General features: G+C 37.0%; 1 protein-coding gene across 1 annotated transcript; it reads left to right on the top strand.

The window, feature by feature from the left end:
• Positions 1 to 15,304, top strand: LOC103389575 (carboxy-terminal domain RNA polymerase II polypeptide A small phosphatase 1-like). Its single transcript, XM_017038626.2, has 7 exons — positions 1 to 810; positions 7,058 to 7,206; positions 7,914 to 8,015; positions 8,369 to 8,425; positions 8,861 to 8,953; positions 9,493 to 9,678; positions 11,213 to 15,304. The coding sequence occupies exons 1-7, from the start codon at positions 735 to 737 to the stop codon at positions 11,339 to 11,341; spliced, it is 792 nt and encodes a 263-aa protein (XP_016894115.1). The 5' UTR covers positions 1 to 734; the 3' UTR covers positions 11,342 to 15,304.
• The last annotated feature ends 752 nt before the right edge of the window (positions 15,305 to 16,056 follow it).

Below are 16,056 nucleotides of genomic sequence, written 5' to 3'. Positions count from 1 at the left end.
AAGAAGTTATGCTCTCCAGCGAGTTTTTTTCTGTGTAAAGTTTGGATTTAACATGTTACAAACGTGGTGCAGAGTAGCAGCTTAACACGAGAACGTTTAAAGTCGTCAGTACTTTCCTTGCGTTGCCAAAGAAGTTCACCGACTTGTGCAATTTAACCTACGATAAAAAACGTTTTAAGTGTCTTTTAATGGTATTGAAGTCGCTGTTTATACAGCAGGGAAGTTGGTGAATGTGTAATTTAGTTAAATTGTGTCATCTGGTGATAAAAATATGTCCTACTTCTATGTTGTGCGATTAGCCTGTTAGCTTAGCATTAGTTTTAGAAACTTTATTTTAGGCTACTTTGAGGGACCGTCGTCAAGTTTACAAGGAGCAGACGCAAAAGACACGCTGTGTGAGTCCATTCCTTTACTGCGCCACTTTAAGCGAAGCGGGGAGCCTTGAAACCTCCATGTTTGTATCTTGAAAATTGCGAGCGCAGTCGAGCACCATATTGAAATCAAAGTTGCCAACTCCTCTATCAATGTTCGGTAACTTTACGGACTTTAGAGTTGAGCGAACGACGACAGTCGGAGAGGAATGGGGGCCTTGTAGGCGTTTTGTTGCGACGTTTCCCGCTGTGCATCGGCTGCGTTTCCTCCTGAGTTAAAGTTGGTTTGATGCGGCGCCGAGTCAGCGACAAGGGTCTAAGTTTAAAGTGTGAGGTCAGCACTCTGGATCAGACCTGGATGTGATGGACAATCCGTCCTCAGTGATCACCCAAGTCAGTCGGGATGAGGAGGGGAATAAAGCCGCAGCAGCAGAGAGGGGTGAGTCGCTTTATTCTTGGTTCCGCACGAATGACACGAGAAACAGACGGGAAAAAGTTTCAGTGTCGGCCACAAATTTGATTATAGAGTGGTTTAAAACACTTAGTGCATGGACCTCCGTCACAACACCGTAAGCAACACAGCAGAACGTTACCGTTGCCCAATCAGGGGTTAACTGTTCATTATAAAACAAAGGAAACTACTCTAAACACTTTCTTTGCTCCGTCCGCATCGACAGTATGGCTGCGGCCCTTTGGCCTGTGATGAAAGTGAAGGAAGTGACGCAGCTGAGCCACAGACTCTAAACGTCAATACTCCTCTAACAAAACTATAATCAACAGCCATTATTTTAAACCATTTAAGTCATAATACAGTTATTTAATACAGAATTAGACAAATTGCTACATCATATTTAAGACTTTCAAAACATTTTTAGTCCGACAATATAAAGAACGGTAAAGCAAATGCCATCAAAAAGTATTTTAAAGTTGGACGAAAAGTCAGACCATATAATTAGGAACAACAATTATAGTTAGAAATAAGTAGAAACTGCATTTATATTATGTTTTAATACTTTACAAACCTATGTCAACAGCTTCAAAAAGCAGAAGAAAAATAGTTAGAGTTAGACAAAATTAAAAAGAAACCAAACACAGACAGAAATAAAATAATGCTTGCCAATTTAGCTAAGAATTGTCCAAAGTGTCCCTAAATTATTATTATTATTCAAAGGAGGGTTAAGTAAATTTTGTCTAAATGTGGTAAACCAAATTGTTGTTGCATTTTTGTATTCTTGCTGGTCCAGCGACTAATATTCTGAAACAAAAGCCAGTAAAATTAACACAATTCAAGGCCACAAGAGTGCACCAACTGACCTATAGAGACTTCCTTACGAAATTTAATCTGCAGATTATAAACTGTGCTGCAGAAAAGACACCTAACAGACCAACAAAAACTGATGCTGATGGTGAGACAACCCAGCAGAAGAGCAGGCAGAACCCACATTTCCCAAAAATACCAACACAGTAGAGCAGAATTGCTCCCAAATGTAAATAACAAATGATCAAACATGTTCTAATATAACAAAAGGGTTTTTGTTACACTGTAGTTGCGTCGTATTAAATTAAGAGTGAGAAGTCACAGAGTTTTTATAAGAGCCACAATAAACATCATTCATACAAGCACTGAGAAGTAATATGTTAACTTTACTCAACATTGTTTTGAAGCAGCAATCTTTTGCACAACCACAGGAAAAGATTCCCTAATCTACGAACAAACAAGCTAACAGTCAGAACAAGACTCAATTTGTGACAATATAATTAGCAGTGTACAGCAAACAGTCTTCATTATACAGGTATTTAAGCAGAGTTATAATCAGAGACTCACAGATGAGGGAGATACATGGAAATCAGTTAAAAGCAAACAATGCTGATTGTCATCAAAGGTCTGTGTAACAGTATCAGAACCTATTAATAAATATTTGGATAAAATAGATTTTTTTAAAAACCCTAATGGATAAAACATGATGTAAAATTGATCTCAAATGCACATTTGGAAATGTGATGTATATTTTGTCAGTCAGACTGATACCCTGGGCAGGTAGGGTGTACACATTAAACTGGCAGCTACATTCGACCCTTTTATCAACTCTTTAGTCAGTTTTGGATGTCAAAAGATGAAAGACAGTACAACACTGTCCACTCCAACCATTAACTGGTTTGTGAGACAGTTTCCTTTTTATGTTTTATTTGCATTGTGTGAATTCCAGTGCTCTGTGCTTGTACAGAAAACACACTAACATTCCAGCAGAGTTGAGGTTACTGAATAATCAGAGGACCGTGTTAGTCATCATTCACAGGACAAAAAAAGGGTCAACAGTCCAACATCTGAAGAGATCAATGTTACTTCCTGCTAGTGATTTTAATGACATAGACATAGGAACTACTGGTAGTGTCCAGAGAGTATCTCTGATTTTACAGAGACTCAATCTAGAAACTAAACTAAACCTGGTTAAGATCACGTTAAAGCAGAGCAACTGACTGACCACTATTAGGTACAACTCAGAAACTAACAGTTGTTCATTAAGCAAAGTTAGTTGTCATCTGTAACAACATAATGCGTTAGCTAATGAGGGTAAAAAAATAGTGTTAAGATTGTTATAATATTGTAACATATGACAATATTGTACATACTGTATATGTTTTCCACCCAATGTTTTGCAAATATTCTGACCGTCTTCAAAGACCAAAACTAATGGATTAAAGTAAAAACCTGCTTTCTTAAAAGTGAAATGCAATTCAGTAGGAGCTACAGTATATGTCATGTGCTGCAATACTATACACAGATTTATATTAATATACTTTAATTGTCAGAATAATGGTTCCTCTGCGACTTGAACCCAGGACTGTCTGAGGCAGATGGGTGAAGCAGGTGTGCCAACACTATGGAACCACAATATACCACATACTGCTTAAATTTTAAAAGGAAGAGCCATTCAGAATGGAGCTGTTATATGCAAGTTGTGATCAACTCTTTCTTTTTAATTTTCATCAAGAAACCAAAATAATTTGCTTAAAAGTAGCATAATTCCTTTTTTATTAGGCATTGTTTAACCACACCAGGCCCAAGTTGGTATGTGTATCTTTTTTTATGGAGTCATCATAGTGAATAACTACATATTGTTTTCTCTTAAAAACTGTCCTGTGATTTAAATACCAAATTAAATGTCTGTGGATTTTTATTTTTCAATGGACAGAAGCTACATTGTATTAAATGTGTGACTCGAAGCAGCATCTCATTTCACAAATATGAGACATTTAGATTAGATCCAGTCATTATATCAACACTGTCTGGATTTAGTCTAATTGACGATCGGTTAATCTAGTCTTACTGATTAAGTAAGACAGTGTAAGATTAAAATGTTATTAGGTGTACTCTATATACACTTGATAGCCTTATTTACAGTAGACCAGTTTGGACCAGGTTTGCATTAGGGTAGATCTTTAATATAGACCTAGACCAGATTAAGTTTCAGTTCATTTATATCAGGGGTGCCCACACTATTTTGGCTTGGGGGCTACTTTTCAAATGACCGAGCAAAAATAATCTACCTACATTGAAAACATTAAATATATGTATTTTCTCACAAATTGAACATACTTTATATGTACCTTAATTTTGGGGGTGCTGATTAATTGCAGGCACTGTAGCTGTATGGCACAAAATGTTTTAATTATTTCGGTATATGGTCACTATGCACACTATAGAATATAGTGTATACAATAGTATATTCATTTAATTGCTCTTTCTACTGGTAGATCGCAATTTACGTGTTGAACACCTGATTTATATTTTTATTTGGACCCAGTCAGATTCCTGTTGTACTTAGTTCCTTGTATTCATGTGACTTGGCTTTACATTACATTAGACCTTACTAGTACTAAGAAAAACTGTGCTGATCTGTAAGAACATGTGATCAGTAAATGATCATGGAGCAGAAATGTGTGCAGTAGCATGTTACATAACCTATGGTGGGTTTATTTGTGGTGACACAGCTGCTGCCTTGGACCCTGTGTTTGCTCTGCTGTGCCTGGAGAGGCTCTATGAAAGTTTTGTGGAATTGCAAATAAGTTTCATGGAGGATAAAACAGATATGACTAAAGTTTAGCCCCCCGGGGTCTGCATCATTAAATGAGATCAATGCTTCTCATTTGTGGTTTTACTACTGTGTGTTATGTGTATATTGTTTTTTTTTTACTGTCCTCACACATACGCAGTGTCTGAATAAGTAAAACGAATTTTATTTGCCAAGAGGTTTGTAGTTTGGCAGATGTCGTTGTCTATAAGCAGAGTTAAGAAGGATCCTTTTTTTACTCCATGTACTTGAGTCATTGGTTCAGATATAATTATGTGAACCCTTTTAATTGTCAAAGGCGTGCTACTAAAGATTTTGTATTTTTATTTCCTTGTTAAATATTTTTAAGTGTTATATGCATATTACTTATTATTTTCAATTGTACAAGTTGTACAAGTTTAAATAGATTGATGTGTGTTATTTATGTATGTGTTATTCATATTTATGTAAGTTACAGTAACAGTACAGTCAATGAGCACCTGATATAGACCTATTTGGTTACCATGTAGTCCAGCTCATGCTTGCAAACATTTTTCAGAAGCAAGCAGGTACGACCTCATACCATCATTAATGTGGCAGATTTTTCATTTCTTTTTGCTGGAAGAAAAATAGTGCCATTTTCAACAAATTTAACAAACCAATTTATTTATTTTTTTGTATTAGTTTGTTTGTCTTTTTCACAGTTGTTACTAACTACTCTGAAAGAACCAATTACTGAGTTTAACAGAAGGATTTTGTTGTCACATCAGAGAATCATTGTAAGCTAATTTAAAACAGTCAAAGTCTTTTCTCTAATAAAACTCTCCTTTCAAACAACTAGCTTCATCAAAGTGGAAGTAACCACTCATTTATTGAAAGGCATATTCAGTTTATAGGAGACAGACAGACAGACTGACACAAAAGTAGTCAGTCAGTCTGCCTGACTACTTTTCGTGTGGCTTTGGTTTCTGTTTTTGGAATCCCCACAGCCACTGAAGTAAGCCAGAACCAAAGACTGACTGAGTGTAGAGACCAGTGCAGAAGAAGAGAACCAGAAATCAGGCTTTGAAATGACCTGATAAGGTAGAACATCTGAGTGTTGTACGTGCTTGGGAGCATTTTGTGCTTAAATGCAGGATGTATAAATGATTATCAGCAGCACAGGACAGGAGGTGGCATGTTGAGAGTTTTCTGTCATGTTGAAGAAACTGCTGAAGTTGTGTTTAACCTTCTCAGATTTCAAACTTTCACAGAGTTGAACTAAACTAATTTAAAGATAACGGCCTGCTTTATGATTAACTGTAGTTTTCTGGGTTGGTAATGCAGCAATTATGCATTTTTGGCCTCTTGGCTTAATTGCATAAGACGTGTTGGTCTGAAGGATATAAACAGAAGTTTTAAACATGCTGTGGATACCTTACGCTAGAGGATATTACCAAATTGTGTATTCATGTATTCACTCTGAAACAACATATCTTACTGCTGTGGTTTCTATGTGCTGTTGTTCAATTTACCACAAGATTGCTCCTAAAAGTAGACTGGGTGCACAGTAAGTAGTATATGACACTGTACTAGGGACTATGAGAGCAGCCAAGCTGTAGTGTCCTCCTGTAGTATTGGTAAAGAAGGCAGTGATTAAGATCATTGATATAATGTAATCATCACGTAGACATTTACCCACGTGTGTATGGAAAAAAAACAATTGCATATCCAAGCACGTTGGATGTTTGCTTTCTGAGATGCCCCATTACAACTCTTGGCTCTGTTTTGTTGTCTCATTTCCAAAGTCATATTTAATGAAAACAATATTATTATTTTTTTATTATTATTATAAAATGAAAATGAAATTGCCTTTCAGCTGGGTTGGTGAAAAAACTAGATAGCTATCAGTAAGATTGTTGCTAAAAGAAGGAGAATTCTTTAAAATTGCTTGAACATGACCTTGTAAAACACATGTTCAACTAAAGAGCAAATGACAATGTCTGTGCTCCTCGCTCAAACCCTGATGGCAGTGAGCTTCCTCCACTGATACCCGTCTGCTTCCTCTTCCTGTTTTTGACCTGAGAGGCCAGCACCAAGGTCAGACGGGGTTTGAATACCCAAAAACATGGGAGAAGAAAGAGCATCAGACAGAGAATGAAAGCTGAGTGAGAGGTGGACAACAGGGGGCTGGTGTGTTTGTAAAACACTCACGTCCAGATGCACAGAGAGGAAGTGCAGGGTATAAAGAGCCGGAACAAAGTTTAGGAAAAGTGCCACCAGCAAAGTCCTGAATGTAGCATCGTTAGATTTCCTAACTATTGTGTTTTTTTCAAATATATATATTTTTTAATTTAACTCGTTGTTTTTGACTCTGAGGCATGTTTTTCTGGCATGTGCTTTGCACAGTTACAAAAGAGGAAGTTTGACCTCAAATTGATGGTATTTGAAATTTTGTCACATATATAATAATAATATAGTAACACCAAATTAAGCCAAAAATATCCAACTCCCTATGCTACAACAGAACCTCTGTACAATGCTTCTACCATCTACTTCTACATCACTCTTTTCTTTAGACTCAAACGTGGCCCAGATGTGTTAGGCTAATGCCCTCTGTGCATAAGACACTAATTAACTCTTTGTCCACTCTAGGTTCTTCTCCGTCTCTCTCCTCTAAGAAGCCCAGGAGTGGAGGCCTCTTCTCCAGCCTGTTCTGTTGTCTGTGTCGGGACCAGCCAGAACCACCGCCCGTCAACAACAATGCCCCTCTGCTGGTTGAGGAGAATGGAACTGTTTCCAAGGTGTGTTCACTTCCTTCTGGCCTATTGGCATTTGTATATGTCCTACATTCAAAACAATGAAGAGATCAAATCTGTGTCAGTAAAAAAAAAGAGACAGAATGTCAATTGCTCTTCATAAATGCTGTCACCTGTGACTGGAAGATTGTGTTTCCAGGTCACTTGCCTCGCCCCACTCTTTCTGTTCTGAGTCACTCTGAGGGAATCCCTGTCAAATTTAGTTCATATGTCAACATTGATTTGATTTAGTGGTACTTGAAAGTTCAAATTGAAGGATCTGATGTTGCACCACCATTTAAAAAGAATAATTAATAAATTAATTAATTAATTTTCAGGAGTTTATACCTATTTGCAGAACACTTGCAAACTTGCAAAATTATTTTTATTGAAAGTAATAAGGCAAAGATTATTGTTTTACACAAAACAACAACTTTATTTTTCTACTTTTATTGTAATTTTTTTTTAAATAATCCTATCTGTGAGTGTATATATAGAAAATATTTTACTACAGTTCAAGGAGTGCTAGGGAATGTTTTAAATAGTGTAAGTGCTTTTGGTCATGAATATTTTTTAATTGCAGTAAATGTTCTTTATAATTAAACCTGTGAATGGGCATTCTTTGTACTCCTTTTTACAGTCCTGTACTTTTCCATGCGTTTCTCATGCTGCTAGTCAAAAAGCTAAAATAGATCATTCTGCTTTGTTTTTAGATCCAGGTGAAGCCGCTGCTACCTCCAGTGAAGTCAAAAGACTCTGGAAAGATCTGCGTTGTCATAGATTTGGACGAGACGTTAGTCCACAGCTCTTTTAAGGTACAGTCTGACCGCATGCTTGAGACATGCACATGTCCCTTGGGCATCGGTCCACAGTTCAGCTTGTTGCTTCACTTGGCTCTGGCATTTCTGTCACTGGTCGTAAATGAAAAATCTAAACTGTCTGGGTCTAAAAATAAAACCACCAGCTTCGCCAGAAACACACCATAAAAAAAAAACAAGCCTGTTGTCGTAGTAGTTACTCTCTCTCATTTTCACTGTCTTCTTTCTGTGATCTGTTAAACATTCTACCACAGCTTTATAGTGTAGGTGTTTTAAATGTGTTTGAATATAAGCTGATGATAATGTGTGACTCACTAATGATGGCCGTCTGTGTTTGTTGTGTCCTTCAGCCTGTCAACAATGCAGATTTCATCATTCCAGTGGAAATTGACGGAACAGTACATCAGGTAAAGTCCATTTCCATCCCACTCAGTTATGCCACAGCAGGGACACTGTGGCGCCACCTACTGTTCATCCTGGGAATGTTTAATGTCTCCTGAGCGTGGTGCTGGTAGAGTTTAATGCTGCTCAAAGAAGAAGATTCTGAGAGTTGGATGACACACAGTGGGTCTGGGCCTGGTTCAAGTAATCCAGGATAGGTTTGTTCAGACAAGCTCAGCCTATTCTGGATGACTTGGTTCAGGAACGCTGCCCTCAGCTGCCAACACTGGAGAAGGAATAAAAAAAAAAGTTCTCCAAAACAGTGTCTGGGATTGAAACCCATATATAGCAGTGGTTTTTCAGTGACAACAGAGTATAAAATGTGATGTGTGTTCAGACGGTTCTAAGATCTGCAGAAACGTTTTATTCTGGCTGGTTTTACATCTGCTTGTGTCTTCCAGGTGTATGTCCTGAAGCGACCCCACGTGGACGAGTTCTTGAAGAGGATGGGGGAACTGTTTGAGTGCGTCCTCTTCACTGCCAGTTTGGCCAAGGTTCGACTTCACCGTAGCAGCTGTCAGGACGGGAGGAAATCAGATTATGCACAGACAAGTCCACACATATAGTTACACACCTTGAATTCTTCCAAAAAAGATGATAAAAGATGATAGTTAAATGTTACTGGTACTAAAAAGAAGTCTAATCTGTTGACGCCTGTGCGTCATATATTATGTGCGTCATATATTATGACGCACAGGCCATTATATTTTCTATTCAAGAAACATCTGATCGCTCACAACGAAATAAACAAACCACTATCTTTTACTAGCTGCCCTCTGCTGGATAGTGTTGGATGATTTTGTTGGATTTCAACTTTCTGTACCCAGTTGGTCTCCAATTCAAAATTGTGTTAGATGGAAAATGAAATGTAATTGTGCATTTAAAACTATGACAACAAGGAAAATTATGATGGATGAGGCTGAATGAACTCATGGATTTGAACTAAAATGGTCCAAATCAGAACATCTGCAGCTTCAAGTGTAAACGTGACAGGTGTGCAGGGCCGTCATAATCCCATGTCACTCTTTTGCAGTACGCTGACCCTGTGTCTGACCTCCTGGACAAATGGGGCGCCTTCCGCTGTCGCCTCTTCAGAGAGTCCTGTGTCTTTCATCGAGGAAACTATGTGAAGGACCTGAGTCGCCTGGGTCGTGACCTGAACAAGGTCATCATCGTGGACAACTCGCCGGCCTCCTACATCTTTCACCCTGACAATGCCGTCAGTACCTTGTTTTTGCTCGAAATTTTAAGTGATGTGAATTTTTTTTTTTTAAATGTCGTTCACTCTAAGGTTTCTCTGTTTCTTGTGAATATTTGGATTCATTGAAGATTAATTTAGATTTAATTAATTAAGATTAATCAACCAGGTACACAGATCTCCAGGGCTACTATCAAGCTACAGTTATTAGTACCACAATTATTTTAGCTGTTACAGGTTTGTCATTTAACTATTGATGAACTGTTCCTTAGCTTGTTTATATTTGAGCTAACATTGTCTATTTCTCGCTAATTTTCCTCTTTGTTATCTTGAAAGCATTTTGTTCAGTAACTTTCAAATTTCAGCTTTAGCTTTTAGTTGATTATCTTTAGGCTCTTCTATTTTTTTAAGCTTTTTCTGGAACAGAACATTTTTGCTACTTCTGTTATTGAGTTACCTTTGTTTGCTAACCTTTACTTAGGGATGTCAGATATATAAATAGATAGATAGATAGATAACCTTTTGCCGATGTGCCGGTATTGTCCAAACACTTAATGTCCAATTCCCATGTCAACTGACACCAATATAGACCTGGTAATATTTATTTATTTATCTGTACAAACCACTGTATGAGTTGTTGGCACCAGCATACTGCATACTAACCTACGTATACTACACACATACCACCTCCTTAATATCCCAAAGGGAACTCCCAAGGGATTAATAAACTTCTATCAACCTAACTACTACATATTAAAATCGATTAATTTAATTAGCTGCAATGCTGCCATCTAGTGACTTTTACTTTCATATACAGCTGTTGTCCCCAAAACTATTTTTAGGGCACACATCATTCAGCAGAACTCATTGCATTATTGGGTTTTATTGTTGGAGGAAAAACCTATAATGATTATTACAGATATTACATAATTGCAAATATGCTAATATCGAGCCAATAATCAGTCGGTCGATATTATCGGACATCCCTACCTTTACTGATACTGATTACGGATAACTCTGAGCAGTCTTTTGTTTTTTTTTTCACCCATTATTTGTCTAAAATTGACGTAATGACTGCGCTACCTTTTATTTATAAAACATTTGCTTTATGTTTACTGACTATTTCAATATTGCCTGGATACTTTGGCTAATATCTGTTTTAACCATTTCTTAGTTAGTAGGGCTAAAAGTTGAATGAAAAGAGCATTCAGAGATATTTATTGTTTCAATACCTTTTAGTGTTTTGTTTAAATATGTATTACTTTCCAGCTATTTTAGTATTTTCAACAACTTTGATATTATTGACAAATTTATCATTTTTCTATGCTGGCTTTTAGCTATAATTGGTCCTAACAAGTTGTTGGTCTGATTTGTTCCACCTGCTTTTGTTGATGTTCATCTCTAATGTCTGGCATGTGGCGAACAACCTCTTAATACCAGGAAGTGACAGGATCTAATGAACAGCTCAAACCCTGTCATTGTAGTTTATTGACAAACAATTGGAAAGTAAATATTTCAGAAGTTGAACTGATTTTTCTGTATATTTTTTCCAAAGGTGCCTGTCGCCTCGTGGTTCGACGACATGTCTGACACTGAGCTCCTAGACCTCATCCCGTTCTTTGAGAGGCTGAGCAAAGTGGACGACGTCTACGCGGTCCTCAAGCACCAAGGGGCCACAAGCTAACAGCGCTGAATCTCCCATCAGCCTCAGCGCTGAACCCAGTGTCACTGCCAACCAGAACCAATGATGTTCCACAGCTGCAGAGCCTCAACTTCTTTTCAGTGACTCTTCCCTGTGTTTCAGGAAGAACGCCACCCAGCTCACCCTGGAAGCCTTAGGCTGCCTCCTTCTGGCCAAACTGAAGACTGCCTGGCTATGAACCGTATCTATTGCATGATTGAGGGTTGAATGAATGTTTGAGAAACATTTTTCAAAGCTGAACTTAGCAAGTTCAACTTTAAAATATGAATTGAAACATGGTTAAACAAAATTAAGTGGAAAAAATCCAGACGTTTGCATAGGAAACCCGTTGGGAAATCCATTCAAAACTTTTTTTTTAAAAGACCTGACATACGCAAAAAGACACTGCCTGCTGGGGACGGCAAAGAAGCTTGGATTTGAATGATTGGAGGTAAAAAAAAAAAAACAGACAAAGCAGCAAATTCCTCTGTGTGTTAGTCTCAGACAAAAGGACCAGGATGGGCTGTAAATGCCAGTGTTGGTATCTTTGCTTTTCTTTGTTTTTTTTAAAGGTGCCTAAAACCAGAGGCTCTGTTTCTACTTGTTCTAAAAGCCACAAGGAAAAAAACTTGAATTTTCTCCCAACATTTACAGACTGTTGAAGGGAGAAAGGAAAGTGCAACTTCTTTTCTCTGTGTTAATGAAGCGGTACACAAACGCTGGACACAAGTGCAGAACCTGGAGAGTCACGGACACGTAAGCTGTTTTCTGTTCTATAATTGTTGTTCACTTCAAATTCAAAGGTCAAATTCACCCTAAAAGCTTCTGAGGAAACATTAGCGGCTGTTCTCGTTTTACATAGACTGTTTATATGAAATGAATGTTGCTGTTGGAACAGTAGCCTGTGGGAGTGTTGAATGGTTTACCAGTTTATTTTTCTGATCACAGGTGTCGTCACCACTAGCACAGGTGTCAAAGTAGAAAAGTCACTTTAGAGAAAAACAGATGATGCGACTGGGATTGACAGCGGAACTATTTTGTATCATCCTGGTTAAAGACCACTCCACTGGAGGTTTGTCCTAAAGAACAAATTCACTGCTGTCTCCACATTCCATGGCTGAGTTAACTCCTGACTTAAAATGATTATTAGAGATCATATATAGAGCTAAACATTTAAGTCAGTGTTAATTCAAAAGAGGAAACACAAACCATCTGCAGGCCTGTAGTGTGACTTGGTTTTAGCTTCTTTAGTTTTTGTGCGGCTGCCTGTACTGAAAACACATTTGTTTTAAGTGTGTGTCAAAGTGCCTTTTTGTTGGACCTGTGGTTAGCCAAGTCAAAAAGCTAATTTTTTCAACTACGGTATCAGAGTAAACTATTACAGTATTTTATAATATCGTATAAAGTATCGGTATTTTTCATAAACATGGATTTTAAAAAATATATTTTTTATATATTTTTACAGACCTAATTAGTATCTGATGACGAGCGCAGCAAATGCTTTTTTTTAAATCATTTTGTTTTTATTGTCAAGAAAAAGGGGCATCACATCTAGAGTAGAACTGTTGTGGAGGGTTTTTGTTATTTTAGTACAAACCAGTTATTTGATGGATTCGGTTGTCAGAACATTGACCATTTGTGACTGTTTGTTAGAAGTGTATTGTAGAGAGTTAAAGTTAGGTAGTATTGACCCCTGACCTGGAGCAGGACGTAGCCCCTCTGTCACACATGTATACAGTAAACTGATTTTTGTTATCAGTATATTAATGAACGTTCCCTACAACCAAGCTTCAGTTGGACCATCCTACTGTCATGAACCACTTAGGCAGCGTTCATTTTGACCAATCGCCAATTTTTATTAAATCTTTTGACTAAATTGTAACTCTAAATCCTGATTACGGCATAAAATTGTTTTAATTTTAGTTGAAGAAATATGAAAAAACATTTGACTAAATCTCATTCAAACAGTGAAATATTGTTTATATATTTTACTCAGTTCTGAAAAAATCAAATCTTAATTGGGCTTTTAAGGAATGTTAACTATGTTTTATTGAACATTATCATTATTCACGTTTATTTATTGAACATTAATATTTTACAGGGAATTGTACAGTAGTATTTGAGTCATTAATGTATACAAGACGTGCGTAGTGGTATTACAGTGTTGACAGGCCTCAACAGTTTTACTTCATAGCTAACTTTAATACCAGGTCAGTTCATATATTGCTGCTTTGGTCAGTTTAGCTTTTCCTGGACCTCAGGATAATGTCTGCAGATTACACTTCAAATTTGTCAAATTTTGTCATTTGTCCTGCTGGACACAGTTGACCAGATAATACCTGGCTTTATCCTGTCTTCTGTTTGTTCTACTACCAGACAAACATTCCCTAAGATTGGTTTTTGACCTCATTTTTTCTCCTCTAAATTGGCGCTGAATGGACTTCGTCCCTACAGTTTTGTATTTTTTTTGTCTTAATTATGTTAGTTGGATTTTACAATCGACAATTTCATCAGCATTAGCTCCGCATAATAATCTGTTTAGTTTTTGTCTTACAAAATAAGATCTTTGACGTTTTGAAAGTTGACTAAATTAATACTGCATTCATGTCCTGCCTCTTGTCTGATATCATCTATTTTTCACTAAATGGGATCAAAATTTGCAGAACTTACACACTTGAAACTAGTGATAGAAACAATATAGTTCTCAGGAAGGTGTTTACTGTTACCAGTTGTTTCTTAGCCAGAGAGTTGGGGGTCTGATTCCTACAGTTCTTGCTGTTGATTATTCCTTAAATTAATGAAAATGATTGTATCACTAATGCAACCCTTAAAGGACCAGAGAAATCACATTTACCTAATTTAATATACACTGAGTCAACTCCCAATTAATCACATCTGCATCTAACTTCTCTTTTGGCAACATTCGTTCTTTATACACAGTCTGTTACCTGACATGATTACCAGATATTGTTTTAAATGTTATTTTTTTCAGCAGAGGGTGCTGTATCTGTAACTTTATCTTGAATTCACTCCTGGCTCACCACTAAATGACAGATGTTGAATTGGTGTGAACTTGGAGGAAACTGCTAAAGTTATTAGCCAAGAGCCGCTGTAAAGTCGAAGGCACTTAGAGCACCCTCTGCTGGATCACACAACTACTACTGCGTAGCAAATTCAGGCGGGTTATGATGCCCAGATAAGAAAAAAAGAAGAAGAAAAGAATAGAAAGTGACCGTCCTAGCTTGTAATGCAGCAATGGTAGTTGTCAGTGACTGTGAAAAAATTTTTAGGGTGGATTTTACCTTTATTGCTCTGTGAAGTCTGGGACATTCCCACACTCCACACTACGGTATGCTCCGACAATACTGCTCCAATGATTGAAAACTGGATTTTTAAAGAGGAAAATGAAAGATGAAAATGCATCCCACCAAATGAAACTCTACTAAATTTTGTCTTTTTTTTATTGTTTAACAAATTCCTGGCAATCAAATATGCCTTTTTTTAAAGAAAAATATAGAATTACTGATTTTAATTATTTTTCTCTCATACAGTATTTACACTTTTGCAGATCGTCAAACACCAGCAGCCAACTAAACCAGTAGCTTGTCACTATCCAGATGTGCCTTTCATATTAGCATTATAACTCTATTGTTTAGTTGTAAGTCATGCAGTGGAAAAAATAGTATTTATAGGAACATTGGAGTCCTGTGTTCAGAACAACAAAGGTTTTTGTTGGGGCCCATTTGTTGAGACTGTACTTCTTACACATTCAATAGATTTGTATATTTTGTTTTGCACAGTAATAAAGCAAACAAATCTTCATTAATATATGGAAAGTTCGTGTTACTGATCTCAAGAGTCAGTAGATGTAACCTAATTTTTCGACCTGTTGTTTTATTATACCAAATCATATATACATTCTTTATGTAATAATGTAATTTTCCCCATAAACCTTCAAAGAAAGTAGTCCAAGTGCTGCTTCTGTTGACTTTTATTTCTTCTTGGTTCTTCTCAAAAGCAGTAAAGTAGTAATGTAATGACTACACCAGAAAAGTAGAACTGATGAAGCCTCTTGGATGAGAGGAGAAATGTCTTCAACTTATTTGAAGTGAGTCCAGTAACTTTAAAATAGCTTTTGAGATAATTATGACCTGGGTGAGAATGTCCACAAATATGTTCTTGATTTTTCAAACACAGTTTCAATACACAGTGTTAAACAATGACATTAATAATTGGTCCTTCATATGATTTAATCCATATCAACCAGGATAATCAGTGGCATGTGGTCTTTAGTAGCAGATGACTTGTTTAACAAATTTCTGCCGTTCCTTTAAAAATAAAATTGTTTAACCAACTCAGGTGCTTAAATCTAAGGTTGACCATTCACAGATATGTTGTGGTAACAGTTAAGTCTGTCTTATTTGCAAAGACAAACATTGGTAACATGATATAAGAAGACTATACATTCACATATAGATAAAAGTTAACTAAAAAGGACTAAAAGTCTCCAAAAAGAAATAATGTTAATTATTATAAAGTATTATTTTCCCAGGCTAAAACCCAGGGCAGTAGTGGCTTGGAGGTTAAGGAAGTGGACTTAAGTCTGGAAGGTTTCAGGTTCGAGTCCAGTTACCACTGAGGAGCTCTGAGCATGGCACGTCTCCACACACTGCTCCCTGGGCGCTTAGAGCTGCCCACTGTTCACTTTGGTGATGGGT

The sequence above is a fragment of the Cynoglossus semilaevis genome, chromosome 14 (genome assembly GCF_000523025.1).
Source record: "Cynoglossus semilaevis isolate Cse_v1.0 chromosome 14, Cse_v1.0, whole genome shotgun sequence".
NCBI lineage: Eukaryota > Metazoa > Chordata > Actinopteri > Pleuronectiformes > Cynoglossidae > Cynoglossus > Cynoglossus semilaevis.
Note: the sequence above shows the minus strand (reverse complement) of the source record. Positions and strands in the feature narration are given on the sequence as shown.